The sequence below is a fragment of the Corvus kubaryi genome, unplaced genomic scaffold, assembly GCF_017639235.1.
Source record: "Corvus kubaryi isolate FWS band 111438036 unplaced genomic scaffold, C.kubaryi_AGA036_p1.0 138, whole genome shotgun sequence".
Classification (NCBI taxonomy): domain Eukaryota; kingdom Metazoa; phylum Chordata; class Aves; order Passeriformes; family Corvidae; genus Corvus; species Corvus kubaryi.
The window spans coordinates 12,173,957-12,192,278 of record NW_024580672.1 but is presented as its reverse complement, the minus strand read 5'-3'; the positions used below and the strand labels follow the sequence as shown (position 1 = coordinate 12,192,278).

The window sequence follows — 18,322 nt, the reverse complement described above, 5'->3', positions numbered from 1 at the left end:
CTTTGGTCCAGTAAAACTAGTTTTGAACTGATTGTCTTAATAAGAAACACTTCACATTCACTTCTACTAAAAGTGATTCATCCCCAAATATAACTGAAATAAGATCATTAGCCCCCCCCTTCTTTTATTCAAAGAAAAAAAAATCAGCTGCTAACCTCTTGAAAATTTTACTTTTAGAAACGCTTACCGTAGAAATCGCATTTCTTCACTTTTTGAGTCATTTTCAGTAACTATTTTTGATGTGGTTACACTCACTTCTACTCCATCAACAACAAACTTCCGAGTTTTCTTTAATGTTTTCTTCTGCCTTCTAGTTTCCTAAATTAAACATTGGTAAGTTATTATGTATTCATTTAAGTTATATTATTTTTTCCCCTTTTTCTTCATATGAAATTACATCAAATATTTCTGTGAATGTCTACTGTATAGTAATCAAGAGTCCTTCTCACTTATTAGTTGCCTCACTAATCAAGTGAGAATTTGAAAAATTCGAATAAACTGAAACTTTCTAGTAAGGAAAGAAAAAATGCAATTATTGGTTGTCCAAAGTACCAGAAGAAAAAAAATTAAGCTAGATAAACTCTGAACAGAAATGACGCAGTTTGATTTTCAAGAGCTGAAGATAGCTTCATTTACTGTTTGCTTTTGACCATTATTTCCCCAGTCACCAACAGGTATTTAATTCTGAAAACCAGTTCTGAAATAGGGTAACAATTTACTCACCCATTTCCTTCTGCTTTGGACATAAACAAGTGAGTTTAATTTTTTTATTGATCTGTATTAGCCAAAAATCATATAATGATCTTGCTGACAAGCGGAGAAGTCTCAGTTGTCAGAGCTGCTGTTGTTTCATTACAAGAAGAGAGGGATCCCGGCTGAAACTGCATCATCTCCATTGTGTCAGGGCGACTGCAAACACCCTCATGTTTAGCACAGCTATGCCAACCTATGATTTTTTTGTTTGGTTGTCTTTCTAGGTTTGCCTTCCCTCCATTCAAGCCCACATTACACCGTTACTACCCTACCGTGGCTATATTCATATTAATACAAAGATTACAAATAAAGTTCATAGTCTGGAATTTGCTTCCTCTGAGTAAGCTCATTCATAGTGACATAACTGCATGGACACAGTACAACCACAGGAGAACACTGACTGGAATAAACAAATCCAGCAGAATGTCTGCCTTGGGTCTCCCAAATCCAAACAGAGGGACAAAAGATGGAAGTGACAGGAATTCAGTATAAGATTAGATGTTCCAAGAGATTTTCCCCATTAAACAGGAATTCTGTGCATACAGCTGGTCTTCTTGAGTATCAGCTCTGAGCTACAACCATTCACAAATCTTCATGTTTAATATTGTTACACCTCCTGTTATAGGTTATACAATTATGCAATACAGTAACACATTAATTAGCATAACGGCACAAAATCCAGACATTGTTGTACTGTGCAATTTAGAATAATTTGGTTTCTACAAAGCTTTGTATATATGTGCCTTACTGGTTTCTCACTCAGTACTTTTCTTTGTAGCAAAGGTAACACTTGGAGAAAATTTCAGGGTTACACTCACATGAGATTTTATATTAAAAAATATATGCTTACGCTTACCTGTAAAGATATTGATCCCGTCTCTTTGTTTTTACTAAGAAAACTAGAAATGGACAAGTTCAAATCAATGCTGCTGTTATCAGCTGTAGAACCAGTGCCTGAATCTGCATCATTTTCCTTCAAATTCTCCGAATCCAGTTGCTGTAAAGTCTCAGTATTGCCTTGATTATCTGTTTTGACCTTCTCATTTTCTTCAGTGCTAATACTAATACTCGGAACTGGAGTGACTTCAGAGTCATCAGCTTGTTCACTGACAGCATCTTGAAGCTTATTCTTCATTATTTCATCAGAGGTAACTTCCGGATGTTCTTTGTCTGCCTGGATGTTGTTTTCCTGCATATTCTCAGGTCTGTGCTCTCCTGAATTTTGGTCCATACCAATCAGTTTATCCACCAGTTTATCAGGAATATCCTCAGGTTTGTTCTGTAATGCCTTCTGGTCTACGATGTCTTTTCCAGAGTCTTTGATCTTTGTTTCCTCTGTGCTGTTTATATCACTGATACCCTCATTTTCACTTTCTGCCAGTTTTGTGTCTACTTCCATCACTTTATCTTGGCTTTCTGATAGAGTTTCTTCAGAGCTGATTATCTCATGGACCTGCTTAGCCTGACTTTCCACTGGCTTATCCTCCAGCTCAGGTATTTTATCCCCATCACTGATGGGTGTTTCAGCAACAGCACCTATCTCCTTTATGTTGTCAATTCCATGCTTTATTAGTTCCTTTTCTTCATCAGACACTTTAACTGTAGCACGAAGCAGAGTTTCCGTAGTGGTGTCTACTACTGCCTCTTTCTGTGCCTCCCCTTTATCTTCCTTTTGCTCTGTATCTCTGTTTTCTGCAGGGACCTTTTCTTCCTCACTGTCCAAGAGGTCTGTTCTCTTCTCCTCTTCTTTTTCACCAGTTTCCTTAGAAATGTCTTCTTCAGTTTCTACCTTAGTTTCAGTTATAGGTACTACTTTCAGTTTATCATCTTCTATCTGTTCATTTGCCACAGAATTTTCTTTCTCTATTTTTAAGTTAGGTTCATTCTTTATTTCCACATCAAGTTCTTTACCTCCTTCCTGGGGTTCTGTATCCTCATGCATTTTCTCCAGGCTTTCTGTATTCTTTTCTGCTGGCACCATTTTACCTTGCTCATCTTCACCAGTTGGCACAGAACCGTTCTGCACTTTCACATCGCTAACGGGAGTATCGCGTATGTTATCAGCCATTTTCCTAAGTTTAATGTCCTCAGATTCATCTCCAGTTGTTTTGTCCTCAATGGCATTACTTTCTGTTTTCTCAGAGAGAGATTCCAGGACAGAGGCATTCTGTGAAAGTTTATCCTCTTCAGAGCTGGCAATACTAAGGTCAGAGGATGCACGTTTCTCCGCAGGTAACTGCTAAAAAATTAAAGCAAGAAAAACATTTAATCATTTTGTAACTTAATCAAAGCAGTTTTACGGAAGAATACTTGAACAGAGATCAAAACTGTATTCACATGCAGTTATGTGAATTTGATAATCTCAGAGTCCTTCCCTTGGACTATCACAGAACAACTGCAGACAGGCTCTGAACAGAAAAGTTTCACTGTGATCAAGGAAAAAGGATCATGGTCATCAGCTACTCTTCAAGGGTCTTTTTCTTTTCACATTCCTTTTTTTTTTAATCAGTTCAGATCCTCAACAGCCCCAGCTGCAGCTGGATTTGAAAGACAATTTTGTGCCACCTGGGCAAGGAAGAAACTGTAGCTTTAGTTAGTGTAGCACTGATAAAATGCAATATTAAGACCTTCTTCTGCTTCACTTCGTGGTTTTTTGCTAAAAATGCCTGAAAACTTTTTATCTGGTTTTAATCACATTGAAACCTGATTAAAATGGTGAAAACCTCCAGCAGATCTGATTAACTGGCAGTACAGAACTAGAACAGAAACAGTTACCTCATTGCAGAAACTGCCGCTGCCAGAATATGAATGAATGTTATCAGATTCCATAGAGACATCCAAAAGAATATAGTAATAAAGCATCATTTTAACCACAATTGCCCTGGCACTCTTCAAAGTGATTGTGATATCTGTCTGTCTGCATTTACTGTTAGAACCCTGTAATTTGCAGATCAGGCTTCTGATTTGCCATGGGGAACATCCTAGGTTAGCTGTTGCAGCAAGCACAGGTTTGATCGTGCATTTCCTACCTTAAGGACTTCCCAAGCATACAGAAAACAATTCCTTTTGAGTCAAAATTGCATTTAAAATATTTCTTCATGTAATTGTTCTAGAAGTTTAGTGTTGATCTCCCAGGAGTGTTTAAAACTACCCCAAGTAAATAATGTGAAGGCCTGTACCTCAAACTTTCCTACAATGCTGCTTGTGGGATACTTGATTGTATCCCAGGGTGGACTTCACTCCAACCCTCCTGGGATCAATGGCTTAGCAGCTCCTCAGTGGAAGGAGGTGGTGGATGATCCACAGGAGGGGAGCTGGTGGGAATGCACGTTGTGAGACTGCAGGGTGGACTGGGAACACGGTAAGAAGGCATGCGGACGTGAGGAGCGTGCTGATGGGAGAGGAGGGAATGGAGGCACCTGCTCCTGCTCGAGCGCTTGGCTTCTCCAGCAGTGCAGGGAACAGCTGCTCTGGATGGCACAAGGGAGCACAAAGTCTGAGCACTCTGCAACCTGCACCCCATCCCTGGACATCCCACCTTTTCCTCTGAGCAACCACACTTGCGCTTTAACTTGCGCTGTAAGATTCTTAAAGCATCTTTAGAACTACATTCATTACAAAATATGTGGTTTCTTCCTTTTCTTTGATAGCCATGCTGTAAAAATCACAAACTTAGTTTACAGCATAATAGTCAAATACCTTTCTTAATCTTTTAAACACTTTATGGAATCCAAACAACATGTTTACTATTCACCCAGTCATTATGACTTAAAACCATTTATATAAAAATCAGTATGCAGTTTTAAAAATATCACATATGCGTGTAAAAAATGAAGATGTTAGCCTTTATTAGCTATTATTTATTAGTAGTTTTAAGGAGTTCAAACATGCTAATTTTAAAATTGCTGACTACCTATTTTGTAATAAGGTTAGAGTATGTTTATGATATTATTCCTAGAAGACTTGATGCCAAAGTTGGGCTAATACAACTGAAACAAAATTCTTGGTGGGATATTGGCAACCACATATTTAAAAAAGTAAATTTTAAACTGACCAGAGAATTTTCTGTTTCTTCTTCTTCATCCTCATCTTTGCCATCTTCAACTTCTTCTGTAACTTCAGCCTTAGCTTCTGCAATCAACTCTCTTATTGGTTTATTTGAAGTAACAGTAACAAATGGATGCTTGTGAAAACAAAAAAAATAAGTACAATATTAAGCGATGACTTCATAGTACACAGTGGGAAAATCATAACTTGAAAGAAATACAACTTCAGAGAAGTGTTACTTTGGTTCTCTCACATTTGAAGATTCACAATTAACATTAATCGCAACTGTCCTAATGTGTTTTTTTCTATATAAGTCTTAAAATCAAAACATTTGTATTCAAATATACTTTATAAGTAGTCTAACAAACTTGCTAAAAATACAAATGATTCATTTATACTGACCTTTTTTACAATCCAAAGAACAGAAGTAGAATTTTTAAAAAGGTTATTTTTCCTGGAATTAAGTTTCATTTTAGTTCCACAGTTAAATTACTTCTTGACAAGCTTTATCTAGAAAATATTCTTTCTAGAAAAAAATGTGCTTTGTCTTTACAACCTTTCCTAACACAAACTAGAATTCTATCTTTTTCTTTAAGAGCAAACAGGTACCTGTTCCTCTCCTATTGCCTGAATCTTCTTTCTCTGCTTGGCCCTAGTGCTTAAATGTATTCAGCATGTGCCAGGACAGATTGTGGATAAAGCAAATGGTTGCTGACGTTAAACACAATCAAATGTACCTGGTCACATCTATTCCTGTTCAGCTGTTCTGCAGTGACAACATTACAGAGGAGGGCTGAGCACTAAAGCTTTTAAAACACCTGTCAGCAACTGGCTACAGACGTAAACAACTCCTTCATCCCTTGTAAGTATCAAAGTATAATTACTTATGCAAAGTAATTAGTTATATTACAGCAAAATATGTTAAACTAATAACCTGATCTACACTTGGTATCATTTAATCAAATTTTACCAAATAAGGATCAATTTTAAAAACAGATTGTGTGCAAACACCTAATTTGAAAATATTTAAGTAATTACTATAATACCGCTCTGCTTTTAAAAAATACAAAATACACTTGCCTTTAAACAACAGTTCTGAACAATTAACTCTTCCTACCTGTAGAAGTTGAGTTGCACTCCACCTTGCATCTACATTCTTTTCCAAACATTTCTTCAGAAAATCTTTAAAATCTGATGACCTACACACAACAAGCAAACAGGCAGAGGTTGTTCTTCTGTTTTAACATCAGACTAGCATATAAACTGAAATATTCTTTAATTTCATATGAACCTACACTACAACTCCAAGTCCTGCTACTGATTCAGGAAAACACAAAGAGAGTACAGGAACACCAAGACCAATACAGCACAAACACAATCTTTAAAAGGTTTGTCCATTAACAGAAGAATTTACTTTTTGCTCTGGACTATTAATACAGCTCATCTGCTACATCACTAACTGAATCATGTGAAGATACTAAATTGACCAAATAGATAATGGCTTTTAAAAATATTTTCTTGGTATAAAAATGCTTTATTTTCTTTTCAGCCATCTTTTTTAGATAGCTTTCAAGTCCGTTACTACAGACTTTTTTTTGTAAAAAAGCTATTCCACACACATTTTAAGGCAAAACCTGTAAAATACTTCTGTATAAAAACTTCTACATAGAACTGTGACAAAAAACCCAGAGTTCCAATTGTGTACAACATATATAGGGTATGTATGTACCTGCCTTAATGCAAAAAGCTACACCACAAAGGTCGACAGGGCTCTGCTCATCAGTTTAGCAAACACACAACTTTGCATGCCTTGTACTCAAGTTGGGGAGGGAAAGCTGTCAATAAAATACAAACCATTTTGAAGGCTGTGCCAATGTCGGCGGATCAGATTTTGCGATTTTCAGCAGCACTCGCATGGGATTTAATTCATGATGAGGTGGCTCTATTTGAGCCATTTCTATTAAAGTAATGCCAAGAGACCAGATATCAGCCTTGTAATCGTAAGGTCTGTCTTTAGAGGTCTCACACATTACTACTTCTGGAGCCATCCTGCAAAAGAGAGCAACAAAGTTCCAGATTAGAAAATGCTTTTTGATCTGTTCTGAGAACAGGTCTAAACACAATCACTGAAGCATTTCCAGAAGCTCATTCTACCATCAGTATATTTATACAGTATTTTCAAGCTTGTAATATCAAATTAAAAGTAACATTAAGATACTAGTTCATACTCAAAAGTCAGCAAAAGAGTGCACTTACCAATATGGTGTACCAATAAAAGAGTCTCTTCTTTGTATTGTTCTGGTGTTTTTAGCTGATACTCCAAAATCCGCTTAAAGCAAACAGTAAAATACTATTAACAGGGTGGTGGAAAACATACTATATTTTTTTTTTACTTTACAGTTCTTTTAAAATGGTGTATGTTCCAGAGCAAACATTCTGCAGTATTAAAACTTCAAAGTGAGATAACATTTGTGTTCTGATAGCCAAGTGCCAAGGTTTTATAGCATTTATAATAAAAGATCTTGAATAAAACTTAATTCTACATTTCTAAAAAAACCCCAAACTAAAATGCTACTGTTGAGCTGTGTGGGACAAAAGCAAAATATGTATTTACTGTAGGAAAAAGTGCATTAAATTATTTTAATTAAAATTTCTTTAGCCGATGAAGTCTGTATTCATCAAAGATGACATCGACTATCTGATTAATTCAAAAACTCATTCAATTTTTAATTTTAGGACTCAGATTTTCATGAAGTTACACCTTTCCTTCATCTTACATGTTTCTTTCCACATGATTTTTCACTTTATAATAAATATCTGAAAGCTTGCATATGCACATTTCATGTAATATCTACCCAAAAAACAACTTCATCTCTTTGCAATTACTTGTCTATAAAGCATTACATCTCTCACTTAAAAAAAAGATGACATTCAAATAAGTGTTATATGCTTATAACAGACAATTTTCTTAATGAAGATCTAGAGATTAGAGCAAAGGGACAAATAGCCATATGTTGCCATCTTTAATCTGTACAAAATTACTTGATGAGCTCAATACTTGAGAAGTCTAATTTTGCTCTGTGAAAAAAAAAAATCAGGACTAAAATCTATTGGTTCAAATGCAAAAACTGAAATTTTGAGGGACTACAGGTATTTAAATAATAAAACTCATATCCATATAAAAATAAAATGCAATTAAAGAAATTTACCTGCCATTCACATATCTGTAAAACAAGGAATTACCCATTTCTTTGTATAACAGAATCCAAATACAAGTAGTTTAAAAGGAGTAAAATGCTCCTTCAAAGGATGCTGTACATTTTTCAAAACTAAATCAAGTCTTTTTTTAGAAATCTTAATTAGCAGACCTGAATGCATCACCAAATGCACGTGTGGAAGAAATCTCTCTGTGGTCTGAACTGTTAAGTAGTATCTTGACAGCCTGCAAGGTGCTGTGTACCAGTTAAGCTTGACAAAACCTTAAAATAGTTCCAAGTCTGTATGAGGAGAAGCGAGGTCATGTGAGGAAATGAACTGAAACAAATTACTCTCTATGACCATGAGACTCCTGCTATCATCTGAGTTTTCTTTGATAGCAGTGCCAGGAAACTAAGACAGTGGTTCTATTACATTTAAAAATCAGGCTGCGACCCCGAGTGCATCACTAAATGCTCAGGCTTCAAAGAAAAGCTACACCAGTAAAGTTACATGTACTCTGCAGACTAAAAGAAAGCCAGATGCAAGGACTGTGTGTACAAGCAATAATCTTGTATGAAAGGATCCGGGGAAAAGCACAAACACACTGAACTGATCAATACAGCAAAGCAGGTTCCTAAATATTCTCCGTTTCTTAATAGAGAAGGTGCACTGTACCTTGCTGAGACTGTGATCAATTCGAGTTAGGCAGGAGATATATTTCTGAATTTTGACAGTCTTGCTTCCATTTAAAAGGAATGTCTGTATCAAGGCTGCAAATTTAGAGCCCCAGTTCCCTGTGGCAATATTCTGATTCTCCTTACCTTTGCCCTCTGTGCATCCAAAGAAATACAATTGATCACACACCACTCAGAGAGAAGGCTTTGAGAGCACGGGAGGGGATGTCATGGAAGTATGCCATGGGTGGAGCCACTGTAAAGGCTGACAGCTTATACACATTTTCCCCTGAAACAAAGTGGATCCAGATAATTCCTGCCCTTTCCTGGCTGAATGAAGGGATGCTATTCACCACCAGCAGCCCTTTGTCAGTTCTGCATGGAGGAATGGTCAGCTGAGTAAACATGTGGATGATTGCTTAAATTGAGATTAAAAAAAAATCAGAAATCAATAATAGTAAGCTTGTATTAATTTTGTTCCAGACTGTTCGGTCTTAATTTCAGTGCAACAATTGAAAAAGGCATGGGAAAACTAAGATGGGTAATTAAGATTATTACTTTTCTCTCAATAAAGGAAGAGACAATAGTACAAGGTACTGCTTTTTGGTGATCATGAAGAATGTTCCTTTTCCAAACAAACAACTTCAAAGGCAAGTTCTGATGTTATCATAGTAAAGGTAAGTATAATCAGGAACTTTATACTAAGAAACAGTAAGACCTACGATGACTTCCTGTGCTGATTTTGAAGTATGGAAGATGTGACAAATATGGTCAGGATATTTGCTCAAGCTTTTTTTTTTTTTCCCCTTGATAGTATCAAACCATTTGCTTCTGAAAAACGTCTCATTGTTGATTGGTATTTCAGTAGGTAAATATTGAACTCTGACAAACTACAGCCTAAGGAAAATACTATTAAAACACCATACCAAGTTCCAGGACAGAGTTTTATTTGCAACATGCTTACCTAGTTTAATGTCTCCATCTAATGTGAAAAGAATATTGCCAGCTTTTAGATCTCTGTGGATGATCTTATTCTCATGCAAGTAGTTCAGTGCTTCCAGTGTCTGCCTGCACACCACTTTGATCTGTGGCTCTGTTAATGGTCTTTCAAGCTCTACAAGAGAGAGACAGAAATAATCACAACATTTTTGCATTTTACGTTATGTGTTCATAGCAAATGCTATAGTAATATATGGGAAAACTAATTAATCTGACAGATTCTAAGCATCACATGTCAGAAGAAAATTCTCTCTTAGAATATTTCCTCCTTCCAATAAAGATCTCATTCCTTGAACCCAACTCCCTTCTCATTATGAATTATGTATACATACATATCAGAACTGTGAAAAAGCTACATAGTTTAGAGACTGGTTCTTTTGTGTGGTACATAGAGATGCTAAAGACCAGGTCTTTTACTTACTGGTATTAGCATTCACCTAATTTGAGGAATAAGCAGAGAAAAATCCCTAACTTTAATGTAGATGCAATATAAAGAATTATCACAATGTAATTTGGAAGGTGGCAGTGGAAAAGGGCTGATACAGATTATGTTATGACAGCAGAGAGCTCCATAAGCAGATAACAACTCTTGACTTTCACTTAAAGAATCAAGACAGAAATATGCTTGGAAAAGCAAATAGACACTTTCAAAATGAAAGATACAGGTGTAAATACTAATTTTTAAACCCCAACATTCAAAACATATAGCACACCAATTACATAAATAGTTGCATATCAATACAATACACATATGAAACAAGTCTTACTTACCCAACATCACTGCATCTACTGCTCCTCCTGCACAAAATTCAATCAGGATCTGTATATAAACAAAAAAAAACAAAAACAGAAATTAGAAATTAAATAGTTCCACTGAATGGAATCATTGATTAAGGGAGCATTATTGGGAGATCAGAGTTTCAGACTATTTGGCCTCAACAAATTATTTTTCTAACCTGCAAAATATTGGTACTGTTACCCAGCTAGAAGTAGGGCTGTGCTGCTCGAGCAAATTATTTGAAAAAGCCTCGAGACCCTCAGACAAAAGTTTTAATCCAAGTATAAAATAGCATAATAAAACTTATAAAACATAATGACACAGTCAGCTTAAACCTACTCCTTGTAATGTGATTTACATAATCCTTGCAAACTCATTTCTCGGTTATTAAGCTCTACTTCTATACTATAATCTCTGACTGAAAAGTCCAAGAGCTAAATGATTTTCCAGTAGCTGATGCTATCTCCTATATTGTTTCAGATGAGATGAAAATACGGAAAAACACTCTTGAAAGCTACAGAAAATTACTAAATTCAGATGTTTACATCAATTTTCCTGCATTTTCATTCATACCTACAATACATCAAGGCCTTTATCCTAGAATGTAATAATACTAGAACAAGTCCATCTCCAGTTCTGAGTTTCCATTTGAAACAAAAATATATTGCAATTATTTTTGAGCACAAATTATGCTGATATGAAGGACAGAAAGAATATACATAAAGGAGAAAGAGGGGAGACAAAGGAAATGAGGAGAGCAAGAAAGAGGAAATGTCATCCAAGACTGATACCCCACTCTTCCTCATGTGTTTTTTATTAATTTGCACTTTAAACATTAAATTATAATCTTCTGTCTGACAGCTAAGAAGTATTTCTTGTCAGAATCTCAACAGTCAATGTTCCTGGAAATAGTATCTTTTGGGTTTTTTTTCCTGTAGAGTAATTTAAAAATCAGAGTATAATTGCCCATAAAAGAGGAGATCTCAAAGTATACCTTGTACCACAACACTTATATATACGCCACTTATGTCACATATACTTCAAATTATTATTGCACAATAATATTATTATCCCCACAACAATGGTACCAACAAACGTATTATATAATGCAACTCTTTGTAAATCCTATAAACATTATTCCATTTACATGCTTCTGTGTGCCGAATAGTCAAATGTGGGAAATTGTACATAAAGAATTTATTTCTCTAAAATTTGTAGTTTGGTCTGACAGAGGTCTCTTTGCTCGAGAAATCATGTTTCTAAACTTGGAAAGCAAAACTGTATTTAATGTCCAACCATCATTCTGTTTTTCCCCTGCATGAAATTCTGTTTATTTACCACATCATAATCCTCGTGGCTTTCAAGCCCCTGCATTTCACTGTAACTATGTAGCTACAATTTTATTTTCAAAGTATTTACTTCTATCTTTATTCTGCCAGAGAAGCCTACCCACTCAGTTTCATATTGTGCTTCTATGCATACTTGCTTTCATGCTGACCTTCATGCATAGAAATTTTTTCAGTATTCCACTGTTTTATATAATATTTTACTCCGCACTGAGATCACCAAGTTTTGAGCTTAGCAAAATAAATGTGCATCAGGAAACATAGTATTACACTTCCACCATTTGCTCAAAGGATAAAGTTTATTTGTAAGGCTCCCAAGGAAATTTTCTTTTACTTGTTTTAGGTATCTTTTTGAAATATAAACTCTTAAAAAAACCCCCAACCATGTATTCTTTGTACCATTCCAAAAGCACCTATAAATATTGCACTGGATGACCTAAAAGTACAAACTGTATTGTCACAGCTAAAGCTATCCAAGCAGACACACAGGATGTAGCACAGCAGGGATGTGCAGTCCCACGTAGGCTCACTGCACATCAAGGTACAAATACCCAGGGTTTAAGTAAATTAATTATGGTTCAAGTCCTGGTAAACTGTCCTTCCTGGGAGTGCCAATAAACTCACTGGTATCTAAAGTACATACTTCACAGGCTGACCTTTTCAGCATATTATTTATTTTTCCAGGTGTGGTTCTGAACCTCACTCTAAATCGTGCTAATGTAATTAAAATCTGAGTCCTGGTGTTACAAATAAGCACCAGCTGAGAACTCTCTCAATACACCAAAATGAACTGCTAATTTCCACATTTTAGATTCAAACCCCTGACCAAATGACTCAGTGTAACACAATTCTGCAGTGACAATTTCCTAAGTCATACTCACAATTTACAAATTAGTTTTGAAACCGAGTAGCTATCCCAACAGTGACAACCCAGAAGAAATCTGACTGACAAATGATATTTTGATAAAGAAAAAAGTGTAATTTCAGTAACCTTTTGAAATAAGCAAAAGCATTTAGAAAATGAAAAATACCTACCCACAGATTGTTTTCATAGTAGAAAGCATCTAGGAGCTTGACAATATTAGGATGATCACAGGATGCTAAAATATCAATCTCCACCATATAATCTTCAAGTTCTTCTTCTGATTTAGTATCTATCACCTTTGCAGCAGCCAGAACTTTTGTTTCTTTGTTCTGAGCCTGTAAAAGAAAAGTCACCGGAAACATATACATGAACTTCACCAGACAACTGGCACTGGCAAAAAAACCCCCACAAATAAACCAACCCTCTCCACACTTCTGTACAATTTTCCTGCCTCTAGTTTCATCCTCTACAAAAAGAGAACACCTGCATATTAAAGAGAAGATAAAATCTAGTAGAAAAAGGGTTTAATAACTTTTCTCAATGTCAAGAAACAATGAAAGACAAGAATGTAAAAATACTTAATTCTCATCACATTCTTTAAACCATTATCATGCAGTCAATAGCTCAGGATAATTGCTGCCTTACTAAGATGAAGTTTTGTGCTGCTCCTCAAACACCATCCATTAACACGTGGCAAGGAGTACGAAGGAGCCTCTACCCTCTGTTTCTGCCCTTCTGACTCTCCCCACGTTGTGGCAGCACCGCTGTTCCCAAAGCCGCACAGAGAACCAGATCCTCCCCCAGGAACCAGCAGGTTGCTCCTCTTCAGCCAGGGGCTGTATGCAAGCTCCCGGCTTGAAGAGCTGCCAAGCCATCATCAGTTTGTCTGGGCATTTTGCTCCCTTTGCTTCAGCAGCCTGGGAGGACTCCCACAGATGGGACTCCTGGAAGGTGGGGCACTGGAAATGCTGCCAGCCTCTATTACTTCTCACCCGCAGACCAGGGGGGACCTGGTGCTGCTGCAGTGATAGGGACAACTACAGAACAAGTAAAACAAGCAAAGGGAAAACAAGACTGGGGGTAGGGGTACCCAAGGAAAAGAAAAGGCATTTCTGCTATGCATTTAAATATTCTTCGGCTTTTTTCAAACATAAGAAATTACAGACAATTCAAGTGACTTATTTAAATAGTAAAACATTTCAGAAACAAGGAAATACTACTTTTTAACAGAATACTGCTGAAACCTAATCACAAAAAATTATATACACTCTCTAATAATTCTCTTGTAAGTTATGTTTGAAGGAATGCTCAATTTCAAGCTGCAGCAAGCTTTAAACAAGGAGGTGTATTTTTCTCAAGCCATCATAAAAACACTATTTTGTCAAGTAGTGACATTCCCAGTGGCTACCTCTGAATAAAGGAAGTGCAGGACTGAAGTCTACTTCAACCATTGTATGTGAAGACCACGAAGCGAAGTCCTACATTTACTCCACTGAGTTTTTGACATTCAAATGAAATAAATAGCAAGGAGGGACAGAGGCTCTCTCAAAAGCAGCAAAAGACAAGGACCTGCAGGGGCAATTCCAACTTTTGATGTGAAGCATCACAAGGTGGTTCATCCTGTCTCTCTGCTGATGTGGATTGTGCATGGCCCCAAACCTATTTGGGATGATCCAAGGACAGGACACAGCAAAAATCCCAAAACCTGAGCTTTGTCACCTAATGACTTCATACCAATATCAGACAAAAGCTGGTATCAGACAGCAAGTAAGAACTCTTAAGAATAATTTTGAAGGTCTAAATATTATTACTTGCCCAGCTATAAATAATTCTCTCAATGTGGCAAAAGATAATAAAATATTTAAAGATAAACATTTATATTAACATTCAGTAAAACAGCAGTAACAGCAAACCACACTTCTAAAGCATAGTCCCAGCTGATTCATCTCATGTTGAGGGTAAAGGTTTTCCATTACATTTCTTTTTATCTCAATATTCTTTCCAAAACAAAAACCAACCAAATCTTCCCAACCTCAATATTTGCCCTCCCATGTTTAACAACAAAGATAAGAAATCTGTATAACATCATTTGAAAACCAACTACTGAGAAGCTTTCCAACACACATTCTAATAATAAAAAGGAAAAGGTCTGCTTAGTAACGCAAACAACTTTTGTTTTGGTTTCATGCTTTGTAGCAAGAATGAAAGACCAACCTTCCTATTCTAGAGCTGCACTGTAAATTTATCACAAAAAGTGAAACAGATGTCTAACCACAACAGAACTAGACTTGGTAGCTTTACATGTTCAGAAAAAAATGGTTTTTAAAGCATCTTTCTAAAGAACTCCAATTTTAACTGTAAATGTACTTTTTTGAAACATGCATGGCCACACACTCTTCACTGCACCCTAAAGGATACTTAAGAAAATAAAGCTGAAATTAATTTTTACACGAGTTTGCTTCCAAACTATATAAAGGCAATAATCTTTTGTTTAAATAAAACCATCTACATCAGGTAACAGATGTTACTGCTTTCAGATTCAGTTTTACCTTTGAGCAAGAAAGGCATTGCTAAGTTAGTGTGAATGATTACACACTCGGGAGTTTGCTGCATTTACAGCACACATTGCCTTTTTCTACTGATAGAACACTTTGTATTTTGATTTTTTCCCAGATCCTTTTGCTTGAAGTTAACTAGAAATCTGCTTTGAGTAAGTTTCTATGATTTTCTCCTTTTGGCAGCTCTATTAAAACACCTTGTTACAAACCATGAATTATTATAGAGACAGTGTGGTTATCTTTATGAGCATCTTAGCAATTATAAACAAAACAAATGTTTGCCTTTGTTCTGACTTAAAATAGTAAAATTTTGTAGGTCTAGATCCAAACTTTTTTCCCAGCTCTTAAAAGAAAAAAATATTTAGAATTAGCATATTTCCCCATGGTATTTCTGAGGACTGATGAAACATTTTAAGTATACATCAAGTTACACCTGAAAAAAAATTGTATCTTTTAAAGTTATTTTTGACTAAGGCATTAGTCATCTCCACCCCACAATGCACTCTATAAAAAATACCCATCTATTTGACTTACTGTAAGAAACGTGCTCTTTTGAACTGTGTAGGAAAGGATTTTACTGTTAATGCATAAGATTTATGAATCACTGTACTGTACTGAGAAAAAAAACCTCTTTGGATTAGGAGGAACAAAAAGCACTTGCAACTTTGTGTGGGCATGTTTGTTTTTTCTAAACTTTGGCTGAAGTCTTTCTTCTTCCACATAACGTTCTCCAAAGGTCAGAGCCAGAGCAAAAATGATTGTGTAGACAGTCTTGATTTGCACATGGAAATTCTGCATTTGGGTACACCAACATTTAAAGTCACCCTGCCATTTATGTTACAGGACGTATTTTGAAAGGGCAGAACTTCTGAGTAGCTGTAGCCCAGCATTTTCTTCCTATATTTTAGCTCTGAAGTACCAATTCAATTTATTCTAAATGCTCTGCTTAAATACATTTGATTCTGCTTCTATGATTAAGTGACTTAAACCTCAGTCCTAAGCGAAGAAATCCAACTGGCATATTCAATGGTTATGTGGAGACAAGGAAGAAAGGGGTAGAAGGATTCATTAACAAAATTTGATCTTTTTAAAAGATACATACATAATAGCTGAAAACCGAATTGGAATAACTCCTTCTGTCAAGATCTGACTAATGCAAGATGACATGGATATTATTAACTATTACATGCAACAACACACAAATATTGCAATCCTTTCAGTAAAACTCCTATTTGGATTATGTATTGAAAGTTACTACAGCAAACATTTTAACTTAAGGAAAGAGAATGCACAAGGAAATAACAAGCTGTATTTTTCAGCATGGTTTTTGCAGTGGATGGCACAGTCTCATCAGCTGTCAACACACAGAAAAGCACAGTTATTCTAAGTTGAAGTACTTTAATAAAGATGGATTGCAGGCCTGTATAGAATAAATCATCTTAAAAACTACAACTTGTAAATTAATTTGCCTGAAACACCCCTTACACAAGGCTGGCAACGTACATCTAATGCACAAAAGTGTTGTACAAATCTGAAAACATCTCAAGAAAGAAGAGCAACCATTCCACACAAAACCAGGACCTGCAAATATGTGAAATTAGTGGCTCCTCCCTAACAATGCTGGATTTTTGCACAGTATCATATAACTAAATGTAAGTTCTAGAGGCAGAAGCTTTGTGAAGAGACTGACAGCAGAATATTAAAAGGCAGGTTTACTATCTGGGCACTAGGCCAAGAAGTTGCATATTCCCAGCCCTGGACAGCAGGGAGAGCAGAGCCACCGTTCCAGAGTAATAGGATTACAGCTCAGAGATAACACATAGCCTTTCATCTTCTGATGACCAATATGAAGTTTCAGCCTGATTGTGAGGAGCTGTTTCAGTTTCCTATTGCCAGCAAACGCTTCCTTCCCAACTGTGCCTCTCCTCTGCAATGCAGCTTTAAAAATTAAACAATATTTACAACTGGAAAAAAGTTAAGTACATCCTTCGCTTCTTGTTCAGCCAGCCACAAACCCAGCTGAGATATGAGAGAGAAAATAATTCGTCACCTTTCCTCCTGATGCCTGATCTCTTGTAAGATGTTACATAACCCCACTGCATGTTTTGCAGGCAGCAAAACAAATCAATTAAGAAGCATTTCCTTTCTGACTCATTCTTCTCAACAAAACTGTATCGTTATAATCATGGATCATCAAAGTTGTCAAAAGGGGAAAAATACACACATCCCTATTCAGTGAAAAACGTTTTTCCCACATAAAAAGCTCCACTTTTGTGTAAACTTGGGATTGTCAGCTCTAGTTCCATGTAAGTTTTCTGATGGTACCTGGGTAATCAGTACTGAAAAGCTGGCCTTGTACAACACAAAGGCAGATGTTTCTCTGAGCTACGGCAAAGTAGAGATTTCAGTCTTTCTTAAAACATATGAATAAAGGAAAAAAAATCGCTCTCATTTTAAATTTTAGCAGCTTTATCAAACAAAACTATAAAAAGTAGTCTGGCCTAGTGGAACAGCTACAGTGGACTTTGTTTTGTATATTTAACATTGTCCTGGATATTTTGAAAGTAAAAAAGTCCTGTGTGATTGACCAGTATCAAGTGTTCAAATTTATTTTCAAAAACACGGAAAGATGTTTTCTATTAGCAAATTTTAGAAAAGAAATCTACTGTAGTCAGATAAAAGGAAGCATCAATTCTAACACTAAATGTTAAAAAACGTAATTAAAAATATCAGTTTGAATTCAAGAGCAAATAGCTACTCTTGCAATATTAAACCACAATTTTAACAAGAAATCACAAATTCAGCCAATGAAGACAGCAACCTCCACAGATTTTTGGAAAGTTAAAATGAGCCAGTCATTTCAAAGAAGTTGTTATTTTGCAACAGTCTTCACTGTACGATGTTTGAAATAGTCGTAGTAATAAATTTTTTTTTCAAGGAGATTATTTCAATTTTTCATTTAATTATAGATATGGTTGACCCAAGGAATTAAAAACCAGCTAATTTCAGTTATACCTTCTGAAACTTGTTGAAATTACTGTTACAGAAGATCTATTCAAAAGATAATGAAAGGACAGTATCTCCCAAAGAAGATGATACACCCT

The 18,322-nt window shown here is 35.9% G+C and overlaps 1 protein-coding gene across 4 annotated transcripts in view; it reads right to left on the bottom strand.

Annotated features, from left to right (window-relative positions):
* Positions 1 to 18,322, bottom strand: part of SLK (STE20 like kinase) — a 48,126-nt gene that overhangs the window by 15,222 nt on the left and 14,582 nt on the right. For 3 of the 4 annotated variants that reach the window (XM_042019263.1, XM_042019265.1, XM_042019266.1), the window contains exons 2-10: positions 12,831 to 12,995; positions 10,443 to 10,491; positions 9,637 to 9,786; positions 7,057 to 7,129; positions 6,655 to 6,849; positions 5,918 to 5,999; positions 4,808 to 4,936; positions 1,610 to 2,992; positions 188 to 318 (exon numbers count right to left, since the gene is read on the bottom strand). In XM_042019263.1, coding sequence (XP_041875197.1) covers positions 188 to 318; positions 1,610 to 2,992; positions 4,808 to 4,936; positions 5,918 to 5,999; positions 6,655 to 6,849; positions 7,057 to 7,129; positions 9,637 to 9,786; positions 10,443 to 10,491; positions 12,831 to 12,995 — 2,357 coding nt within the window. The remainder of the gene's footprint in view (positions 1 to 187; positions 319 to 1,609; positions 2,993 to 4,807; positions 4,937 to 5,917; positions 6,000 to 6,654; positions 6,850 to 7,056; positions 7,130 to 9,636; positions 9,787 to 10,442; positions 10,492 to 12,830; positions 12,996 to 18,322) is intronic. The other variant, XM_042019264.1, reaches the window with a different exon arrangement.